Source organism: Bos javanicus, chromosome 25 (assembly GCF_032452875.1).
Source record: "Bos javanicus breed banteng chromosome 25, ARS-OSU_banteng_1.0, whole genome shotgun sequence".
Classification (NCBI taxonomy): domain Eukaryota; kingdom Metazoa; phylum Chordata; class Mammalia; order Artiodactyla; family Bovidae; genus Bos; species Bos javanicus.
This window is the reverse complement of record NC_083892.1, coordinates 3,232,396-3,256,443: the sequence shown is the minus strand read 5'-3', so window position 1 is coordinate 3,256,443 and position 24,048 is coordinate 3,232,396. Positions and strand designations below refer to the sequence as shown.

The 24,048-nt window shown below is 47.8% G+C and overlaps 1 protein-coding gene across 2 annotated transcripts in view; it reads left to right on the top strand.

Annotated features, from left to right (window-relative positions):
* Positions 1-17,111, top strand: part of ADCY9 (adenylate cyclase 9) — a 110,478-nt gene extending 93,367 nt beyond the window's left edge. For both annotated transcript variants that reach the window (XM_061401028.1, XM_061401027.1), the window contains exons 10-11: positions 1,400-1,441; positions 6,624-17,111. In XM_061401028.1, coding sequence (XP_061257012.1) covers positions 1,400-1,441; positions 6,624-7,815 — 1,234 coding nt within the window. In that variant the 3' untranslated portion in view covers positions 7,816-17,111. The remainder of the gene's footprint in view (positions 1-1,399; positions 1,442-6,623) is intronic.
* Positions 17,112-24,048: the final 6,937 nt, after the last annotated feature.

The window sequence follows — 24,048 nt, the reverse complement described above, 5'->3', positions numbered from 1 at the left end:
CTTTACTAGCATGTCAGATGAGTGCAATTGTGCGGTAGTTTGAGCATTCTTTGGCATTGCCTTTCTTTGGGATTGGAATGAAAACTGACATTTTCCAGGCCTGTGGCCTCTGCTGAGTTTTCCAAAATTGCTGGCATATTGAGTGTAGCACTTTCACAGCATCATCTTTTAGGATTTGAAATAGCTCAACTGGAATTTTATCATCTACACTAGCTATGTTCGTAGGGAGAGCAAAACATGAACTGAATTCCTATGAAGCAGGGCAACTCTTCTAGCTTTGAGGAGACGGGAGACTCTTCCAGCTTTGGGAGGGGGGAAACACACGTGGGTTATAGCAGTGTCACGGTCGTGTCTGGACTGGATGAGAAGAGGACATAAAGTCTTAGAATTCTCATTTCGTGTGTAGCTCTCACTTTCCTTCTCTGTGAAGGCAGCTTCTGTAATCATGTAAGCCACTCTGAGCCCTCACTGGCCTCTGCTGCCCAGGAGAGCTGCTCCCAGGTGCTCCACGAGGTCCCCTTTGCAGGAAGCAAGGCTGGGGGCCTGGAGGGTGAAGTGTCAGGGCCCTTGCCCCGGGGAGAGGGGAGGTTCAGGTGATCTGTGGGCCTGACTGGATGCTGGGTCTAAGGTGACCCCAAAGGAAGCCGTGGAGAGGACGGGCTGTGTGTCTCAGGCACCTTCCCCAGCAGCACCGAGAGAGAGGTTGTTGGGTACGTGTGGTTTCAGTGCCCTAAGATTGGGATTTGATTGCTTTGGGGACCACCAATAGCAAAGTTCAGCCTCCAGAGTAAATAATTCAGCAGCACCTCCAGCAGGGCCTTTTGAAATTGATCCTCTGTCAGTAGGCTTCGGTGTCTGAAAATGACCAAAGTTTCCAGCCTGTAGATACTGTGGATGGGTTCTTAGCAACAAAATGAAGGCTTTAGAGACCTTTCCTGATTTTGCTCTTTGTTGACTGTGCATACCTTCCATGGCTAATATAAAAGTTGTTGTTGTTGTTGTTAATATTTATTTATTGATTTGACTGTGCTGGGTCTTAGTGCGGCATGTGGGATCTTTAATTTTTGTTGCAGCATGTGGGATCTTTAGTTGTGGCATGTAGGATCTAGTTCCCTGACCAGGGATTGAACCCAAGCCCCCTGCACTGGGAGTGAGGAGTCTTAACCACTGGACCACCAGGGAAGTCCTGATATACAGGCTTTTACATCATTGTCTTTACCATTTTGTTTTTCTTTATTAGCGTACAACATCAAATTATAATTAAAATTTACTATCCTTAACTACCTTGAACTCCACCTTGAAAATAGGAAAGTTGTTTTTATTTAAACTCTTCTCAGATTGCTTTGTGTATTGCATTCCTAGCTTTTTATAATCATAGTTTTCTGCATTTTAATTTCAGTTCCACTGTAATTTCACACCTTGATGCAGTACAGAATTTCAGGTAAGCTTTTAACATTGTGCCTATATCTGAATAAAAGAGAGTAACTATATTATTGCTGGTTATTTCTAAGCTTCCTGAAAAAAGTTGTGTCTTGAATAAAAAGAACAACATACGCACTCTTAAAAGAGTAAGCGGAAAACATCTGTTTACTAAAAATAGCAGATCGTATTTAGAATACCTTAATGGGAAAATGAATGACTGCTAAGACGTAGGCAGGTTTCTCCTGCTCTCTTGATAGTGGAGCATTCCTGTGAAAACTTTCCTAACCCTCACCGTGAAGAAGCAGTTACCTTAGGACACAGTTTGCTATCGGAGGCAAAAGATGAGTCGAGGTAAAGCACTGACGCTCACAGCTGAGAGCTGTGGTGGCTGACGCTGCGAGGCTAAGAGTCATACCTGGGGAGGAACCCCCTCCGTTCAGGGTGGCGCTGGCTGCCTAACATTCACTGCAGGACAGACGCAGAACACTATTTTTACCTTTTGCCTTTTTCCCTAAAGGCCAAAATCCCCTTCAGATTTCTTTCATTAGCAAAAACAGGTACTAATATAGATCTTTCATCCAAGCAAAGCAGCGAAAAGCAAACTTTCAAAAAGCAAAGGATTCTGGTATTAGATTTGGTTTAATTTTATATACGACCTTTTATATATGACTGTTACAAAGGAAATCTCACAAATCAAAGTATTTTATTCACTAAAATATTTTAAATTAACTGACTAGAAATTTGAAAAAAAAATATGTTGGGTCCTTTCCTTACTATAAATGTCAAATTTAATTCTAAATAAATTGAACTCAAAAATTTTTTAAGTTATCTAAAAGTATATAAATATCAAGAAAAAATAAAAATAATCAATTCTCAAGTCTCTAAGACAGAGATAACTTTCCAGTCTTATAAATAATAAATAAAACCACATTCACAAAAAAATAAGACTGAATGAGTGGATGGTACCAGCAGACTGAGAAAAATATTTTTGGGAGTGTTACATAAAGAACTAATTAAGACCTGATCTAAATTTTTCCTTCAAAACGTTACCATGTGGATACCCAGTGTAGGCCAGGGTATGGCACATTTATGAATTGATGGTGGTGTTTAATATTGTTGAATCTTCACAATAAGCTGATATATTAGGAGACTTTGTCCCTATTTTCCAGATAAGGAAGCTGAAGCTCAGAGAAGTTAAGGAACCTGCCTGTGAACATACAGCTAGTAACTGGCAGTGTTTAAACCCTTGCCTCCCTCACTGCCAGGCCATGCTTTTTTGCCATGCTTCATTACTTTTCAAAATGATACCATAGTTTTGGAAAGTAACTTGACAATCTATAAAAAACTGTCCTAAAAATGTTCATCACCTTTAGCCTAATAATTCTATTTTTTAAGCTTATCTGCTGAGGAAATAATTCAGCATTTGGTAAAGGCCACATCCCCCCAAATATTGATCATAGTGTTTTATAATATTGAAAGTTCATCAGCAAGTTAAGTTGTCAATAAAAAAGAAGTTAGTTATGAAACATGTACCCAAATATTGCAGCCATTAAAATATGGAAGTTATGGAAAGCATTCATGATTTTTTCATCTTTCATTTATTATGTAAAATTGCATATGTCTTATAGCTACAGGTAGGTATTTCACTATATATTTTAAAAAGTAATATATGTAATACTTATGATCTAATGGTGAGTGGTAATTTTTTTCTATTTCTATAATTAAAAAATTAAATATCTGTGTATGTTTAGATGTTGGGAAGGAGAATTAAAGTGACAATAGAAGTAGAATACGTGTGCACAGAAATCCCTAGATGACAAGAACAGCTCAGTGAATTTTCACAGGCGAACACAGCCATTTAACTGCCACCCAGACCAAGAAGTGGAACAGTACTGCAGCCCAGAAGCTCCCCATCACGCCTCCCCCTGGGTCCCTGCACCCGTCCTAGATGTAGATTTTAAATGGCATTGAAATACACCAGAATGTTGACACATCCCATGTTGAGCTGGCTAGGACGACCAGTGGTCTTTGTTGTCTGTTTCTCTCTGTTTGGTAATCCCTCTCTTCCATGGTAATGAACTCTACTCTCTCTTACTGTAACCTCCATTTGTCCACCTGTTGAGTTGTCTCTTGCATTTATTCATATCAGATCCCTCCTTTAGGGACTGACCTTCACTATTTGCATTTAGGAGTAGAGCTACTGCCTTCACTATCCCTTCTGCAGTAGAATAAGAAACACAGGTGTAGAGTGGAGGTAATTCTCTCACCCGCTGGTGGCAGATCTCTGGCTGCAGGGCAGCCCAGGGCACAACATGACAGTCTGTGCACTAGGACCCTTCCTTTTTTCTCTTTCTCTCTTTTGAATTGAAGGGTAATTGCTTTACAGAATTTTGTTGTTTTCTGTCAAACCTCAGCATGAATCACATATCCTCTCCCTTTTGAACCTCCCTCCTTTTTAAGCAAAGGCCAGAGCAGGCGGTGCTGTTATTCCCTCTCCCTCTCCCACTGCCCACGTCTCACATTCCCCTGCTCCATCCAGAGCAGACTGGCCCGTGCCCGTCCCAGGCTCGGGCCACGCTGCCGGCTTTGGCCGCAGCGCAGTCGACTTCTACACCCTGCCCACTTCTCCCTCTGGATTCTACGATGCCTGGTTCCAAGATGACCTGAAGCCTTGGTGACACCTCATAAAGACGCTGTTCCTCAGTGTTACCCCTTCTGAGAAATAAAGGAAAGGCCAATTCCTCAGCCAAGGAAAGGAGCTCACGCAGGGAAGACTCCTCCCTGCAGACTCACCCCTCCTCTGGGCCAGCCAGAGGGCTTAAGGGGCTGCACGTGGATCTGTTTCAGTACCTAAAATAGTTATGTTTAGTGCTTGTGATTCATAGTATGTTTTGCCATTCATTTAAGTGACAGCTGGCAAAATAAATGAGTGAGGTGTGGTGAATCTTGCCACAGAGGTCTTTTTTGGTTCCTGGTTCTTAGGCATGAAGTAAGGGTCCCCAAGACCATGCACCCCCAGTGATCATTCTCTTGGGGGACTCAGAACTCATCATATGGTTGTACCCATGACCATGGTTTATTATAGCAAAAAAGACAGAAAGCACAATCATCAGGGGGCAACGGTGCATAAGACAAAGGCCGGAGGAAACCAGATGCCTGTGTTCAAGAGTGCTCCCAGTGGGGTCGTGCAGGATGTGCTGAATCCCCCAGCAATGAGCTGTGACAGGGAAGCACATCACATGGGCACCCTCTGCCTGGCATGTTCCAAAATCCAAGATTTCTGGAAAAACGGCAAGTGCTCAGCATACACTCTTGTTTGTACAAACAGTCCAGGTACAGTGAGCCCCTCTCCTCAGGGACGGGTGGGAATGCCCCAGAGCCAAGCTCCCAATGCCGACCTAGGGCACCCTGCCCATGGGCCTCTCTACGACACGGCCTCAGGCCCTTTCTGCACAGGCCCTTGGGCCAATAGAGACTTAGCCATACTCCAGCCCATCTTCTATTTACACATGAGGAAACAGACCTGAAAGATAGCGTGACCTGCCCAAGGGTCCCAGAGCTCTTCAGGGGGAGCCAACCTGGCCATTATGCCAAGGCTGGGGCTTTGGGGACTGTGTTTCACAGAAGGCATTATGGCCAGATTGGTCAATTTCATTATTTTTAATATCCTTAAGTTACTGCTAACAGTAAAACTCGTTTCAAGCACTCTGATTACAGAATTGAGCTTTCTGTGCCACGGCTCTGTCTACACTCAGAATCCATCTGTTTTGTATATAATTATATTCCTATAAGTGACCCAGCAGCCCGCTCCGTGCATTTTAGAGTACAGCAGGGAACAGTTTACATGAGCAGAGCAATCACAGCCGTGTAAGCTGATGGAAGGATGAGAAGGAAATTCAACAAGCATTAACAGTGATTGCCTCTGGATAGTGCAATGATGGTGAATCTTTTCTTTGTTTCTACTTTTACCCTAACCTTTCTATGCTGAGTATGTAGTATTTTTAAGTGGGAAAAAAAATTCTATTTAAAGAATAAACTTTAGAAGAGGCAGTAGCCCATGCTCATCTTCAGTCCTCGGGCGCCAGCTGTGGCCCTACAGCACCTCCACAACACTGCGTGGAGCCGCAGAACAGTCCTAGCGGACTCGGTCGTCAGAAGGAAGAGAAATGGGTTCCACCCTTAGAAGGGCAGTTTGGACATTTCCACTGGAATTCTAAGTGCGGTATTCTACATGACTCAGCAGGTCCATGCTCAGGAGTATATCCCATGGGATATATGCAAAGATGCACTTGGGAATACCTGCTGCAACCTTGTTCCTAGAAGCCCAAAGATGGGCGAAGTCAAGCACCCTCAGCCAGCGTCTGGTTGTGACAGCACAGCCAAGGGTTAGAATAGTGCAAAAGGGCACCGCATAGGAAAGACACTTATTTTCCATTGCTTATGGTATGTTTGAGTTTCTTACAGAATGTTACTCTTAAAAGTATACATTTTATATATATATTTTAAAAATGTTAAAGTTGTCTTAAATGACTTTGGCAAGACAGAACTAACCCAGCAGGGTGGGAAGGAGGGGGCAGGCAGATTGTATCAAAGTATCAGAGGATATGAAATATCTTGGGTATGGCGGTGTGGTGTGGTTCCCAGGGAGATGGCCTTGCTCTTAGGAGACAGGTCCTGAGCAGTTCAGGACTGAAGTGGCCTGGTGTCTGCAGCTTACTTTCAGAATGTTCAGCAAAGTGTGCCTGTGTGAGTGTGCACGCACGTGTGTACCACTGTGCACACGTGTGGAGTGTGTATTGACAAAGGGGGGAAGCAAGTAGCACAATGCTGACAACAGTTTGATGCAGAAGGGTGTGCAAATGTGTGTTTTGCTAGTCTCTTAACCTTTTTGTAAGGTGGAGACTTTTCAAAATAGAAAGTTGGGAAAACAGACAAGATTTTAAAAATCAAGGAGCCAAAGACTTCTGAAAAACAGAGCACTTAATATAGAAATCTTACAAGAGTGACTCTACCTTGCCACATCTTTCTAAACAGAAATGGGTCACTTGGCAGCTGCAGGTGATGGAAGGTTTGAGCTGCACAGAACTCTGTGCAGGATGCTGGTTAGGCAGGGCTGGCTCGGACCTGGAAGTGCTGGGCAGTAACTTTACTTAAAGATACGTTTCAGGAGGCACACCCTTTGTCCTCTCTTTCCCCTCCAGCTCCACCAGGAAGCTGTGCAACGCCTCGCTGCCTCACGACGGCAGGAGCCCAGCCAGCCTGATCGGCCAGGAGGTGATTCTCGTCTTCTTCCTCCTGCTCCTGTTGGTCTGGTTCCTGAACCGAGAGTTCGAAGTCAGCTACCGCCTGCACTACCACGGGGACGTGGAGGCGGACCTGCACCGCACCAAGATCCAGAGCATGAGGGACCAGGCCGACTGGCTGCTGCGGAACATCATCCCCTACCACGTGGCCGAGCAGCTCAAGGTGTCCCAGACCTACTCCAAGAACCACGACAGCGGAGGCGTCATCTTCGCCAGCATCGTCAACTTCAGCGAGTTCTACGAGGAGAACTACGAGGGCGGCAAGGAGTGCTACAGGGTCCTCAACGAGCTGATCGGGGACTTTGACGAGCTCCTGAGCAAGCCGGACTACAGCAGCATCGAGAAGATCAAGACCATCGGGGCCACGTACATGGCCGCGTCCGGGCTGAACGCCACGCAGTGCCGCGACGGCAGCCACCCGCAGGAGCACCTGCAGATCCTCTTCGAGTTCGCCAAGGAGATGATGCGTGTGGTGGACGACTTCAACAACAACATGCTGTGGTTCAACTTCAAGCTCAGGGTGGGCTTCAACCACGGGCCCCTGACGGCGGGCGTCATCGGCACCACCAAGCTGCTGTACGACATCTGGGGGGACACGGTCAACATCGCCAGCAGGATGGACACCACGGGGGTGGAGTGCCGCATCCAGGTCAGCGAGGAGAGCTACCGCATCCTGAGCAAGATGGGCTACGAGTTCGACTACCGAGGGACGGTGAACGTCAAGGGCAAAGGCCAAATGAAGACCTACCTGTACCCCAAGTGCACAGACAGTGGGTTGGTGCCACAGCACCAGCTGTCCATCTCACCCGACATCCGGGTCCAGGTGGATGGCAGCATCGGACGCTCCCCCACAGACGAGATAGCCAGCCTGGTGCCTTCCGTTCAGAACCCGGACCAGGTGTCCCCGGGTTCCGAGAACAACGCCCAGACCAGGGACGCTCACCCGTCTGCTAAGAGACCCTGGAAGGAGCCAGTCAGAGCCGAGGAAAGGTGTCGGTTCGGCAAAGCCATAGAGAAAAGCGACTGTGAAGAAGTGGGGATGGAGGAAGCCAACGAACTCACGAAGCTCAACGTCTCAGAGAGGGCGTGACGCGGCCCAGCCCGCCCGCGGTGCTCTGTCCGTCCAGGCGCCACCGTCCCCGTCCCCGGACGGCGTGTCGTGTGGTCACTGCAGCCCTAACCTCTGTGTGGATCACAGTCATTCAGGGTTCACTTTCATCCACCTCCTTCCCCTTCCCCCACTCGGTGTGACCGTCAGAAGCTTGGAGAACAAGTGCCTTCAGGGGCTGGCGCGCCTGGAGTCCAGGGAGGCGCAGCCAGCGTGTGGCGCTGGATGCTGGTGGACGTTAAAGCAGAAGCTGTGGTTAAAATAAGATTTTTATTGCTTTTTCTCACGAGACACTTTTTTTTTTTTTTGCTAATATAATGTTTTTGAGGGTTTTTTTTTTTTTCATGTATACATACTAGTGTTTTTTTCCAGTGACCTGACCTTTCTATGTAAACACATACACGCACACACACTTGTATTCATGAATATGAGATCAAGTGCCAGTAACTCACTGGGCTGGGTGCTGGGGGTGCAGGCTGAGGACCGCAAGGAGCCGGCAACCCCCTACCCGCACCCTCCAGGGCGATCGGGCCCTTGGGGGCTGTGGTTGCACCCACTGGCCCCCCACACCCAGCAGCTTTAGGGCTTCCTCCTCATGCAGGCCAAGATTCCAAACGCCAACCGGTCTCACAGCTTGTGAACCCAGGCCTCAGGTATCTAAAAGCCCTTTTCCATTCTGCCCCTGCCCTGAGGGGTCTTCCAGCTGGAGTGGAGGGGCTCGTCTTTGAAGGTGACTCGTCCCAGAGGGAAACGCAAAATAAACATCCGAGGGTTGCATTTATTTATTTATTTATTTATCAGGAACTGTGTGTGTCTCGGGGAGGGTTGCTGGGCTGTTCTCTCTAGCAAAAGGAACTAGGCTTGGAGTGAGGGGTAGGTCACAGCGGAAGGATGAAGATGGGGCCATCAGAGCTCCAGCCACACTGGGCCGTGCTGGAGCATCAGAGCTCCAGCCACACATGCCCAGTGGGCATGGCCCGTGCTCTGGGTCAGGGCACCCTCGGCCACCACTTTGAATGCAAAAGCTCTGCTCCTCCCCCTTGCCCATGGCAGGAACTGGGTCAGAACGGCTCGGTGTGAAGCAGGTCTGGGCTGAGTACCAGGGCTGGCAGGCAATGCTTGGCCTCCACTTCCGGGAAGTTTCTCCAGCTTTTCCGTTCTCAGCCTGTGCAGGACTTGTCTGTGGCGGATCGGGCCTGGTGAGTGGATCCCAGTCCTCTTTAGGTGGAGCTCTTACACTGTCAGTAGGGGCAGAATCGTCTGGATGTAAATGAGGCGTCGGAACCTGGGGAAGTACAGAAAACCCAAGGAACTGGCTTCTGTGCCCTTTGTTACTAATCCCGTAATCCCCCTTGTAACTGTTTTGCCACACTGAGTCTGAAGTTTATGTAGACTTGAACTCAGGCCAGAGTTGTCCTGTCACAGTCCCATGACACCTCCCTCTTAAGGTGGCTGCAGCGCATGCAGTAGGGGAGGGCTAGGTCCTTCCTTCTCTGTGTGAGGCCCTCACCGACGTGCCCTGTGCGTTTTCTCATCCCCAGCAAATCTCTGTGTAGCTTTTGCATCTGCACCAAGTCCCTTTATCACTCCTCTTTGCCAAACTTGCACAGAATCTGCCCTCCCTGGCACCATCAAGTATTGACTTGGATCAGCCAGCTCCCCAGTGACGTGCCTGGGATGGCCCCCAGCAGCGCAGTCATAAGCCAGGATCTCCACGTCCAGGGGGATTTGCCTTCAGGTTTTACTGTCAGACTGTTGGTCTTCCAATGCCGGAGAAAGGATGACTGTGACAATACCTCTTGCTTCTAAAGAATGTATTCTTATAAAATATCGCAGAATTTTTATTTTTTCTTAAAAACACTACCTGATGCTCTGCCTGTCCATCGGGGTTGTGGGCACGTCAGGGGTTCCTTCCATCAGTATTAAGGTGTGTGTCATGTAAGGCCCTCACCCCCTGCCCCCCCACCCCTGGGCTCCAGGCTCTGCAGCTACCGTGGTGGCCAGGGGCTGCTGGGCCGTTGCTGAATTCTCTGCTGTTCTGCTCCACAAAGCTCATTTCTGTACATACTTCCTCCCTTGCAAACTCTTTTTTTTCCTTCCCCTCCTGCAAAGGTTGTTTGTGATTCCTAGGAAGCCAAGGGGCTGCAGATACAGGGATAGCGTGGTGACCCCCACTGGTCCAGTTCAGCATTGTGCAAATGGGATCCTTCAAAGGACAGTTTAAATTGTCTTTAAAAAACACCCCGAGCCTTCCTAAGCAACCAGTGCAGGTGTTCCCTCTGGTGTTCCACTGGTGACTCGGGTCCCTCCCAGCCGCTGCTCAGAAGCGTACCTCAGCACAGAACCACAGAGTGTCCGCAGGGGCCGCACTGGGCCTCCGACACAGCCTGTTGCTGAAGTCAGACGGGCTTCTGAGCAGCAGGCTCAGGCGCTCCCGATTGGATTCAGTGGAGGCGTCCTTCAGAGTGGCATACCTCCTGTGAACTTAGGGCAGGAAGCAATACTTCAGAATTGAATGTGTGTAAATATAGTTGCTTTGAGTTGCAATTGCTGTTTTCTTCTTGGCCTCAGGTCTGATCAAATTCTCCATGTACAAATCCATATAAACAAGCACACAGAATTGTATCCAATGCAGACAAACATAGAGCATCAGTTATGAAACCCTCACAGAGCCTGGAGGCTCCCCACGGCTCCATGACCCTGACCGTGCTATGGAGACGCCCGCACATTTGCACTTGACACTGAGAGCCAAAGGGCCGCGTGCTTCCCGTTACGTGGGCTGTCGTGATTTGTAGTTTCCAAAGGTCTGTCCGCGTTTGCATTTCTAGGTTTTCGAGGTAAGCACTTTTTGGTGGTGGTTTCGGAAAATCACGTCATGCCTAGAATCTGAAATTAAATTCTTGAGAACCAACTGTTTGAGTTCTCCATCTTTCCTTTGCTCTACCCTTTTTAAATTGTTAGTCCTGATAATTTCAAAATGCACCCCACCCCCCACCGCCCCAAAACAATGAACATTAAACTACTCTAAAATCTCAACATTTGCTGCCTGGTACTTCCTCACTGACAAGACTGGGGCCACTTCCGAGATTAAAGCAGCCTCCTTGCCAGCCGTCTGTGGCTGAAGTAGAGCTTGCGGGTCTTTTACACTGTGACTTTGAAAACAAGGCAACTAAAAACCCTACTGTGTGTGTGTGTGTTAAATGACTGTATTTGCTATAGTAAACTTTTTTTGAGAAGTATCTATTTCTACATGGGACTTGTAACAGAAGCAGGTTACAGCACAAATTTTGCTTGTGACCATATCCTGATTTTATTAGGCCTCCTAAAGAGTTTCTCCCACAATATCTCAAGCAATTGACTGAGAAAATAGAGTCAGTTTTTTAAAAGGACATGCCCACATAGCCTCTCCCTTGCAGAGTTCTGGGAGGCCTGTGTCACGGGGAAGGTCAGAAACCCAGTTCAGAATCTGTTTAAATTCAGAGTGTCTTTGCCAGAAAATACACGTGCCATTTCACACGTCACAGGGGCTCACAGCACCTCCATACCTGGAGCCAAATGCTGGCTCTGCTGGGGGTTAGCACCTTCCCTGTGGTTTTTCCTGGCAGTATTTAGGTGCAACTGCAAAGCAAGGACCCTCTTGTCGACTCAGGGAAGGGGGGTGCAGACATGGCCCAGGCCTTGCTCCTCGGTTCAGAGGCACCCAGCGTCTAGGTGATCCTGGAACCTGTGAGGACAGCGCTCATTGACGAGGGTGCTCTTTCTCTGAGTCTGTACTGCAGGCATCTTCAGGAACTTTCCAGGAGGTGAGGGAACAGCAGTCTTTGTTGCGTTTCTCTCTTAGAAAGGACACCCCAAGGACTTTCCGAGGTTTCTCTAACAGTCTCGAAAGGCAACCTCTAATTCTCACAGCAAGCTCCAGGTCTTACCATTTGTGGTTTCGCTTTCACTTTCCTTTTCATCTATTCTATCCCTTTAAAAAAAAAAAAAATAGCTTGCATTTTAGAGACAGTTCTGAAATAAGTGCAAAGAATTGACCTTACCGAAGTTGAGGGCTGACCTTTTCTCTGGTCTCTTGGGAAGTGATCTGTGAGCTCTCGGGATGTCCTGCCTGATACGTGTCTCTGGGTAACTGGGGGCCTTGGGTCACACCGGCTCGTCTGGTGGTGTGGTTTACTGTGGTGGTCATGTGGACCTTATGCTGGGGCTGGAGACAAGTTCTCTCTTTCAGCTGAAATCTCTCCACATGGCGGCTTTTCTCTGGTGGAAATCTGTCATGGTGGCCACTGGGTTGGATCCCAAGTGCCAGGGAGAGGAAGCGGACTGGGGCAGCAGATAGTGAGAGGAAGTGATTAAGAAAAAGTACACACTTGCACACCACATAGGCGTAAACTCAAAATCTCCCCAAGTGTCTATTTTTATACTCTTCCTTTGTAAAAATTGTTTTTTAAATAACATAACTCCAAAGAGTTATTAACTTTACATCAGCGTAACCCAAGCATGGGGAATTCTCACGTCCTTGCTGGGCCTGAAAGTCGGAAGGAAGAAGGAATTATGCAGTCAGACATTGAGCAATCTGAGCATTTCCTGAAATCTCAGTCATCAACAGCAGCAATTCCTAACCTTTTGGGGGGGCTTACAGAGCCTTTGATAATTTGATGAAAGCTGTGACTCCTTTCTCCAGAAAAAAAAAAAATGCACATAAAAATAAACTCACTTCATGTTCCTCGATCTAAACCAAAATACCCGTGATCTACAATAACAGGCTGGATGGTGATTTTTAATTACAAGCATCTGCGGGTGAAGTTTCCACGCATTTCTGGACTCTCCATTGGAAATGTGAATAAACAGATGAATGCTGCTTGTTGATACATGCATTTCCAGTCCAACTATATTTTAGACTTTAATGTCTGAGTTACCTGAGTACATCTGAAGAGCCACTCAAAGAACTTTTCAGTATAAAGATGAAGCTCGTCAGTCTTTCCAGCAGATAAGTAACATTCAGACAGTATGCACTGAGTACCTGCGACATGCCAAAGCTCACTCAGGTGGTGGTTGCCACTTGAGGCCATTTGAGGAGCCCCTGGGATCAGTCACTGCTTTTCCTGATGGCTCTCCCATTAGGAACCCCACAGGAAACGGAAAAGAATTCTGAGACACCCCTGTCCTTGTTGACACTTTTAAACGGTGTTGTCTGTTACTGATGATTTTTGTTTCACGGTCTCACAGAGTCTTCAGTCTCTCCATGAAGAAAGGGCAACAGATGAGGTACCACTCAGAGAAAACAGCTGCCCCAATACTGTGTTGGCCCCTCCATGAGGGAGGAGGCGCTCCACATTGGTCATATATTTTATTTTTAAAACAGGCCTCTCTGGATGTCGCCTGGGGTCTCGGAGCTGGGCAGGACGAGGCACTGGCCTGGATGGACCAGGCTGGGGGCAGCCCTTCAGGAGTCACACCCTCAGTGAAGCATGCCCCCGCCGCCTCCCGGGGAATTGCTGGGGGTCAGAGGACCACAGCCTCTGCCCATCCCACCTCCTTCTGAGGGGCCTCCAGCAGGCTGCAGCGTTCTCAGAGCTGCTCCTCCTCCGTCTTCCTCTGACCTCCTCCATCTTCTCAGCAAGCAAAATTCTTGCCCTGTAGGTTGACAGGGCAAGAGGAGTGATCGCAGAAAGCAGGAACCATTTGGACTTGTCCGTGTGATTCCGGGAAGGAAGCCGAAGGGGAGTGACGTGGCTGAGCACGCTCCGCTGGGAGTCCCCTGGGCACAGACACCCCGGCGCCCAAGGCTTCCATCTCCAGCCTTCCCTGCTTCGCAGCCTCCAGTCCCCAGCTCCGGTCTCGGTCTCGTGGAGGCTACTCCTCTCCAGGGACACTTGTGCCTCCCTCCCTTCTACCCGCAGCCCCTACCCCCTGCCCACCATCACCTTTGACCTCCCAAGTAGGTTTCAGTGCTATGCCGCCTCACTCCCAAACCTCAGGAGCACAGACAAACCGATGGCAACACTTCAAGCAGATGCTTTATTGATTTAAAGAAAGTAACTCTTCAGCCACAAAATTAAGTTCTCACATATGCAAATGTGCCTCTACACATAAAGCAGCCTCTCACTCTATGACAGTTTTCTGCCAAGGAACTCAAAGCACCTGGAACCCCTTCTGTCCTCACCATACCTCACTGAAGGTGGGGGAGTTTTCTTCTGTCCAACAGGTTTGAAAGCTCAGGTTCACAGTCTCTGAGCGGCTGGCCATCCTCAGCCAGTCCTTGCCAGTGACTCCCAGCTTCACAGCCAGAGACAGATCACCCTGTCAACCCAGGCCATCTCATGGCTTAACAGCCCCTTCCTTCACAAGAAAAGAACAAAGAATCCAGGTGGTGGGGTGAAACACTGTGCATTTAAATGGTAAGATTAGTCAGTAGGTCAGCAAGTGACTAGCAAGGTAAATCCGTTTCCCCCTCTCTCCCCCTCCCCTTCTTTTTGTAAGACTGGCTATTGAATTATGTGTAGAATGTTTCAGGTATTACTGTCTAGTGTCTGCTTAGAATGGAGAAGTTTTCAACTTACTCAAGTGTCTGTATGGACTTGTGTCCATCTGCTAACCAAGACCATCAGGGAATGGAGGCAGAGTTTGCAACACGTGGGTGCCTTCAGAAAGGTCCGTGTGAAACACAGATTATATTGGTGTCATGCGTGTCCTGCTAACGTAACAGAACTAGATCACATCCCTTTAACACAAAATCTGGGTTTTTTCCCCCCAAACTGTTGATTACACAATAAATTTATTATTATATGTAATGTTATGTTGTTTTTGAAATGCCTTTATATATCTGTATGTACATCTCCAGCAGTATTTCAGGGAAATATTAGAGGGAAAAGACAAAAAACATTATTTAGCCATTTAACTTGAAATATTATAAAATAATTCACAATTTCCATGCCAAAACCAACTTTGTTGACTCTTTACAGAGGAAACAGATAGTTTGCCTTTTGGAAGCAAATCTCGGCAAAATGGTGAGTTAGTGGAACTTGTCTTTGGTAATTTTGATTTGCCAGAATGATATCTCTTCTTCCTCAAGAGTAAAGACTTCTGGTGGCATCGCAGATACACTTCGAGTGTTCACTTAGCACAGAAGAGCATGGCTGAATGTTGTCGTTGGTCTCCTGTTTGTATTATTAATTGCATGCGAGTTGCGCTTTCCCAAAATTTCAGTCCAGGACTTCCAGAGACTCCTAAAGACCCTAATCTACCATAATACCTAGAGAGCTTTAGGATTCCATTGGTTGTTTATTTTTTAATACTGAAGAATGTGACTTATGCGAGCTTTAGGAAATTGATTCAACTAAAACCTAAATCTAAGAAGATAAGGTAAAATTACTTGGAAGAAAAAAGAGATTTGAAGCACTTATCCAGATACTTTAGGATAAAAGCATCCTTTTGCAAAAAATATTTCAAATGAGACAAAATGAATTTATTGCATGAATCACATGGACAGTGATCTACATCCTTCAAGTGACTTTTCTTATGTAGCCAATACGGTGTGCCACTTCAGTCCCTTCAGCAGCTCATTTCCAAATTTCCTTATCTCTTGCCGCTGTCCTTTATGTTGGCAGAATTACAATAGACTCAGACCCGTGTGCTTTGAGAGAAAACCTGGCGTGTTCTTGTGAACTCGCCATTCAGTAGTTACCGAGACTCCGAAAAAGTTTGTCTGTGTTCCTCCTGACCGATGGTTTCTGTCACCATCGCAAACATAAGACCTCCTGCATCTGTTCCCATAGCAACAGCCTCATGGGTGACCTCTGGCAGGAGCTCTGTAGCGCCAGCGTGAGCATCCCACGTGCCTGAGACAGTCTGGCCACCAGGAGGAGACTGGCTTTCCTCTCTCCTCCTTCTGCAGTACAAGAAGGAAGCCCCATGCTCTGGCCCAGCTTGAGATGCTGCAAACCCCTCAGCACAAGCTGCTGCCAGGTCTGGGGCAGGCCTCTGGCACCCAGCACCCTTCAGAAGACCATCTGCCAGTCCTTTCCAGTTTTAGCCTCAAGAAGCTGCCCGAGCAGCAAGCTGGGGCCTGATCCAGGCTCACAAAGAGATTCTTCATCCCTCCAGTCCTGGGCTGGCCCAGGCAGCAGCAAGCCAGACTCTCAGGCCCTCGTGGAAGCCAAATAGACTCCCACCAATGCCACACACGGTCCTGGAGTCCCCAAAGCTGTTCTTGGATCTGGAGGTGGTCAGGGACAGAGAAGAGGACCAGCTGGGAACACCTAGAGAAGTGGATGTTGGCAACATGGGGACTCCAGCGTTCTGTGATCTAACACAGCAGGGGCCCAGCCCCTCGGGTGCCACCGCTGCCCCACATCATAAGCCATCGGGTGGGTTGTGCCAGGAGAGGCCTCTGGGCACACCTGCTTCATGCCACTGCATTCAACCGAAGCACCAATAACACACAAACAAGCACCAGTGAAAAACCCAAAGCCTTAACATCCTCTAGGAAACCCTGTGTCGATTTCATGATTCGTAACAGACATTGTTTTAGCATGGAGCTTGTCCCCGGGGTGATCCAGTTACTAAATCAACATCCACTGTCTCGATCCATGCACTCATGCTCCTACCAAAACCAGTTCTGCAGCGCAACAGGGCAGTGTCACCGCATCCTGACAGCTTTGTCCTGACGGGTCGCCGGGGCGTGTTTTCCTTGTTTACATCATTGTATCACCATGAAGGGGCAACAGCGGTTTTGTTCCAGCAGTGTTTTGGCCTTGGGTGGTTGCACGCTCCATCCTAGATTGGGCATTCTTGCACACTGCACGTGTTTGTGGAGAGCAGCGCTCATGGAAGGCAGTAAACCGTCCTTCCATTCCAGAGCATGGATAGTTTACTTTTTTAATCGTCACGTTTTATCGAACCTGCTCGTGGTTCTTCCTCTCTTCCCCCCCGACCTTCTCATCTGCACTTTCCCGTCGTCTCTTTTCCACAAGATGAAAGCACTGCTGAGAGGGGAACTCCATCTCCTTCCAGATAAAGGGAAGGAGCCTAATTGTAAATTTTAAAAATAATGTAAGAAACTGCTTATGTTCTGTCAACAACCAAAAAACAGGAAGAATTGTATCTGTGAACTATCAAGCTGTATCTGTAAATAGATTAAAAAGCACATTATCTTTAATTCATCACTACAGACCTTGTAATCTATTGTATATTCAAATGTTTTACTGTATCAGAAAAAACATGCGATACATTCAGAAAAGCTGGGAGAATAATTCAAAATACAGTATAATTAACTCAAATTTTGTTGTTTGTTTATTCTTGGCATGGCACAATTTCCAAGTGGAAAATGTGCTTACCTTAAATTATCAACCAGAAAATGAATTTATCTGTGAGACTTCTGAGATTTATTTTATTGTTTTTTATTGGAGTATAATTGCTTTGCAGTGTTGTGTTAGTTTCTGCAGTACAACAAAGTGAATCAGGTGCTAAGTTGCTTTAGTCGTGTCCGACTCTTTGTGACCCCCCGACTGTAGCCCACCAGGCTCTTCTGTCCATGGGATTTCCCAGGCAAGAATACTGGAGTGGGGTGCCATTTCCTTCTCCAGAGAATCTTCCTGATCCAGGGTTTGAACCCACGTGTCTTCTATCTCCTGCATTGGCGAGTGGGTTCTTTACCACTAGCGCCACCCAGGAAGCCCCATATATACATATATCCCCTGCTTCTTGGATCTCCCCCACCCTCCTGAGATCTCTTTTTAATGCAATGCCATTCACAGAGCTCACAGTGTGTGTGGCTTTACCATGCAGCCCAAGGGGTCAAAATCTGGTTGTTCCAATTTATTCCGGACTCAGGAATTTCAGGGAGAAGGGGCTGCGGCCTGGGTCCAGCCTGCTTTCCACCAGGCCACCATCAGCTCCCTTTTGCTTGAGAACAAGTATCCAGAACGCAGAGTGGCTACAAGTATCCAGGGCCTCAAGGGCCATTGTCAGTATCAGAAGGTTCAGGAGCCCCTTCCCTCCAGCAGGACATGTACAGACAGACAAGTAGAGAAAGAGGACAAAGAAGTGCCCCCCACCTCACCCGGGGGTCTCTCCTGCTGAGAAAGGGCCGGGGAGGCCTCCGTGGTAAGAAACAAGGATGCGAGGAGTTGGGGAGGTGGGGAATGAGCTTTCGGCTGTGATTTTGCTGAAGTTTGTTCAACACTGAGCTGAGCTCATGGACAGGAGGGAGACAAAAATTATTTTCTTTGGACGGTTTTGAGCCAAAATAGAAGAACGGGGCTCATTTTTTCCAGCGATTTTTTTTTTTTTTTGATCAGTAGTACAGATCCAAAGTAAGCATTTATTCACTGGCCCAATTTCCCAATCTTTTTGCTTAGATGCACAACAGCCAATTCCCTGGGTTGTAAGAGTATTCTGAAAACAGCCCACCAGCCGAGGACTCATAAAACGTGCTTTCCTCATGTGATGGGGTCAGGGTTGCTACACCAACCATGGAGTATGTCGCTCTTCACTCTGAGCTTGACTTTGTTTTAGCCGGCGTTGGGTGAACAGATGTGTGAACCTGGTTAGCAAACATAATACCCAGAGAAGCCGCGCACCTCCTGGGAGAAGACCGAATGAACTCTTCTTTCATTTTTAAATTCAAACCAACCATCTATTAGGAGAAAAGCCTTACCCTCCTAGCCAGCAAGTGATGTGCACGGGCGGAGAGGAGAAGGGTGTTTAGATGTTTTGTATCAACAAATGCCCTGCTGGCAGAAGGGTTTTGTCTATGAAGGAAACACTGTTCACCTCTCGCCTCCAGTTATCAGGCTCTTGTGGAAGTCAGAAAGCATTCCTTTAAGTAGCATGCCTTTGGTGGCCCGGTGGCTCTCCTGACATTAGGATTGTCACCTGGTGGCCCCCAGACCTTCCCTGCGCGCTCGGAGATGGGACCTTCCTTGTCCATCACCAATCGGAGAGACGCAGCCAGCAATACCTAGGCCACACGTTCTTCTGGAAAACAGGAAAGGACCTTGTATAACGATCTCTCATAGCCAAAGGGATCTGGCAATAAATGTTAAGACTGAAGGATCCCAGTCTCCATTTTTAAAAGGGCATTAGTTTGGGTTTTGGTTTATCAATTAATTTTTCTGGAGGGCTTTTTCTTTTTTCTCAGTCAGATTACTCACTCTGGTCTGTTGTGAAGCAGTCAGTTTAATTTCATGGCTTTCATAAGTTTACAGGAACATAAAGTTTTGATGCCAATGAAATTGATTAGAATTCTCCATTATCCAGTGTAGTTAGTGCCCATCTGTCCTGCATTATGCTTCCAGTGGCGGCTGACAATGGCACTCGCCATCCATCGGCCTCATGCCCATGTATCATGCACGCAGGGACAGGCGCAAGCACGGGGACCCCAGGCTGGTCCTAAAATAAGGCCCGTCTGCAACTTGAGTTCAAGCGCCCACCAAGGCGAGTGACCGGGAAAGGCGTGCGCGCGTACACACACACACACTCTCGTGTGCTCTTGACAATAGATTTAGAAACAATCCAGCCAGCTCAGCAAATGTCACTTTGTTTCTGTCTGCTCTCCCTTTCATTGGCAATAAACCTGACAAAAAACTTCCAGAATGAAAATGAGAAGGCTCGCATTGGAAGGAGATGCTGGCCGGCAGCCACAGACTCAGAGGATGTATTTTGCTCTTGTGTTTCTGCCAATAACTCCTTGGCCCCCACGTGCTCCACACAGGCCGGGCCCGAGGGGGATCCTGACCGGTCAGCAGCACACAGGCCACGGAAAACCCCCAGCGGAGAAGGGAGCTTCCTCAGCTCCAGAACAAACCGTCCCTTCCCAGTCAGGGCCGCTCAGTCCACAGAGCTGGGTGATCCCACCTCCTGGGGGCCTCCACTCACTCAGCTTGAACCCAGGAACATCCACGTACATCTGGCTTCCTTGACCAGCCCCCCAGTTAGGGGATCCTCCAGTTTAGGAAGGAAGAAAGGGAAGTGGGGAGGAAGGAAGTTCAGAGAGAAAGAAGGAAGGAAGAAGAAGGCAAGGAAAGAGGAAAGTCGGGGCGGGGGAGAAAAGAGAAAGAAAGGGAGAGCGCGCGCAAGAGAAGGCAAATACTTTCACTGCTTTTAAAGTAGATTTGATTTTTAAATCCGTTTCTGGATCCCATTTTCAGAACACGTCTCCTACAGTCAGTGTCCTGCCTCTGGTGGCACAGAAGAGCTGGAGTTCATACCTTGTTGTGTGTGTTGGGGGGTGGTCCTGGAGGGCGGGGGTGGTCCTCTCATGGAGTTTTGAGCTGAACCCCGGAAGGCACTGGTGTTGGTTCCTTCCCTGTGCAGCTGGTGAGGTGCCCCACTTCGGATGTGGGGTGGTGGAGGGAGCACCCTGGCTTAGAGGAGCAAGACTGACTCGGGCCTAACAGAGGTTGGAGGAAAGACTCAAGGCTCCAGAAGGCCCACTGGGAGAGGGGTGGGTGAGGCGGGAGGGTCTAGCCCCTCACTAAGCTCTCCTGGACCCGGGAGCTCCGGGGCCGGGGGCCTGCACCAGGCACAAGAGAAGTGAGGGGGACAGGCTGGCAGCCTCTTTAGCCAGAGGCTCAGAAGATCCTGAAGGGGCAGGGCCAGGACCACCATCAAGTTTCCCAGGAAGCAACTGAACGCTCTCCAGCCTCCCATGAGTGTTCCTTCACCCAGAAGACAGCCTGGCAGCTGAGGACCCAAGACCCCAGGGCCTGGCCTGAGTCTGAGACAGCTGAGGTCATGTCAGGAGAGAAGAGCCCCAGGAATTGGCTCTGAGGGGGAGATCCCGCCCCCACCCCCCACAGCCACGTGTAGCCCAGCAGTGGGACCTGGAACGTTCCAGAAACATTAAAGCTTGCCGTGCAGGGAGGGCAGCTCAGGAGCAGGGTTGAAGGCAGGAGGAAGGAGCCGCTGAATGAGGCTCCTTTCATGCGGAGCCCAAGGCTATATATAACCAGGCAGCTGCTCCACAGCTGGTGCAGAGCTGTCCGGGCAGGGGGAGGTGAGGCTGGGCAGTGAGACAGCAGCACCCCTGCACCTCTGAGCTGCGGGGGAGTCCTGGGCAGCAGAGAGACTGCGAGCCTCCCTTCCTGACGCCTGGCGCCAGCAGCCGGTCAAGACGGGACAAAAGAGACACAGGGCCTCTGTGCAACCCTCCATTCCAAAGACCCTCCCTGTGGCCCTGGCCCTGCTGTTTGCATATCAGTGTTGGCGCTTTTTAAAATAAATCTTTTTCTTTTTATTGAGATATAGCATCTGTGATGCACACACAGCTCAGTGAGTTTCATATGTAGGTATACACCCACGTAACTATCATACGGATCAAAGTACAGGGCATTCCGAGCAGCAGAAGGGACGATCTTATGTCGTGTCATCAAACCCCACCCCCAGTCCAAGGGAATCCCTGTTTTGATCTCTGTCATTGTCGATGATTTCTTCCTTTCAACTTCACGGGTGATTCACCTCACTGGAATCCCACAGGAAGCACTGCTTTGTATCTGGTTTCCTTTGGGCACTGACATGCCTGTGAGATTCCTCCACCTTGTGGATAGCAGAACTCTGTCCTTTTTCATTGCTTTATACTATTCCATTGTTTGATGAGACTGTGATTTATTTCTCCATTCTCCTGCTGAGGGTCACTGGACTGTTTCCCATTTGGAGCTCTGATGAATAACACTTCATTTGGGATTCTTGTCAGTGTTGGCATATGTCAGAGCAGGTTTGGAAATAAATTCTGGTGGGGATCTGACTGGTACACCCTCAGTTCAGTTCAGTCGCTCAGTCATGTCCGACTCTTTGTGACCCCGTGCACTGCAGCACACCAGGCTTCCCTGCCCATCAGCAACTCCCAGAGCTTGCTCAAACTCATGACTATGTCAGTGATACCAGTCAGTGATGCCATCCAATCATCTCATCCTCTGTTGCCACCTTCTCCTCTTGCCCTCAGTCTTTCCCAGCATCAGGGTCTTTTCCAGTGAGTCAGCTCTTTGGATCAGGTGGCCAAAGTATTGGAGTTTCAACTTCAGCATCAGTCCTTCCAATGAATATTCAGGATTGATTTCCTTAAGGATTGACTGGTTTGATCTCCTTGCTGTCCAAGGGACTCTCAAGAGCCTTCTCCAAAACCACAGTTTACCCTCAGTGGATGGCAATTTGGCAACAGTGGGCAAAAAATCAGAAAATCATACACCTTTCTGAGAATTTATTCTGCGGATCTGCTCAAACATGCAAAACACCTTGTGTGTATGGTTCTTCATTACAGCACTTATTTGTAAAAGCTAGAGTTCTGACTTTTTGTTGTTATGTTCTTTGTATAGTCTGGATACTCGGCCTTATCAGACACAGAATTTGCAATATTTTCTCCTATTTTGCAGGTTGTCTCTTCACTTTCTTGATCATGTCCACTGATACACATTTTTCATTTCAATGAAGTCCAATATGTCTGTCTTTTCTTTTGCTGCTTGCGCTTTTGGTGTCCTGAGATTCTACTGCTGAAACAAGAGTCGTGAAGCTTTGCCCCTGTATTTCTTCTAGGAATTTTATGGAATATAAACCCACTTCTTAAGTGTGGGCTGCGCCTCACAGTTTTGCTGCAAAGAGCACAGTATGGAAAATGGGAAGAAAGGAATAACCATACAGCCGAGAAACCTGAGCAACATACCTCAGCCAGGTGATCAGGTGGTAAGTCGACAGTGATAAGCCATGTTGACAGCATGGGCCTCAATACGACGAGACTGGCATGCTTATGGGCTCAACTGTGACCCCTAAAAATTCATATGTTGAAGTCCTAACTCCCAGTACCTCCGAATGTGAATGTATTTGGAGAGAGGATCTTTTAGGAGATGATTAAGGCTTCCAGGTGGCTCAATAGTAAAGAATCCACCAACCAAGCAGGCAGGATTTGACCTGGGTTTGATCCCTGGGTCGGGAAGATCCCTTAGAGAAGGAAATGGCAACCCACTCCAGGATTCTTGCCCAGGAAGCCCCATGGACAGAGAAGCCTGGCGGGCTACAGTCTACGGGGTTGCAAAGAGTCAGACATAACTTAGTGACTAAATAACCAACAAGGTTATTTAATTTAACTAAATTAATTTAACTAAATGACCAACAAGGGCATTGGGATGGGCCCTCATCCAGCATGACTGGTGTCCTTACAAGAGGAGATTCGGACTGAGAGGAACAAGTGAGGACAGAGGGCGAAGGTGGCTGTGTACAAACCAAGGAGAGAGGCCTCGGGAGGAGCCAGCCCTGGGCACACCTGGAGCTTGGACTGTCAGCCTACAGGACTGTGAGAGAATAAACTACTGTTTAAGTCTCCCGCTCTGCAGTACTTCTTTCAGCAGGCGGAGTGGATGCAACAGGCCCTTTACCTCCAAGGTCTTCGGCTCCAGAACCCATAACCCCATGCTAATCATAAGAAAAACATCAGACAGATCCCAGTTAGGGACATTTCATGAACTATCTGACCAGTCCTCCTCAAAACTGCTAAGGTATCAAAAAATCAAGGTTTAAAAGAAAGCCTGAGAAACTGTTACAGCCAAGAGGAGCCCGAGGAGACATGACAGCTAAATGTAATGAGGTGTCCAGGATGGAGCCCTGGAAGAGAAAAGGGGGTTCAGGTAAAAATGAAGGAAATCACAATGAAGTGTGAACTTCAGTTAATGGTGACAAAGGTACCACAGTCATGTCAGATGTTAGTAACAGAGGAAACTGGAAGCGAAGTATATGAGCAGCCTGTACTCTCACCAGCTTTTCTGTAAATCTAACACTATAATAAAACTAAAAATTTACTTTTTAAAGTGGACAAAAGATTTGAACAGACATTTCAACAAAAATATTCAAATGGCCAATAAGCACTTGAAAAGATGCTCAACATTATCATTCATTAGGAAAATGTAAGTTAAAACTATAGTTAGGTGGGAATTTCCGAGCAGTCCAGTGGTTAGAATTCTGTGCTTTCATTGCCAAGGACCCAGGTTCAATCCCTGGTCAGGGAATTAAGATTCCACAAGCCCATGGCATGGCCAAAAAGAAGTAAAATAGACTTGAAAAAAAACACAACTACAATTAGGTGCCACTTCACACCCACTAGGAAGGGTATCATCAAAAAGAAATCAATGTTGGCAAGCATGTGGAGGACTGAAATTATATTGCTGATGGGAATTTAAAATGGTACAGCTACTTTGGGGAAAAAAAATTGACAGTGTTTAAAGATGTTAA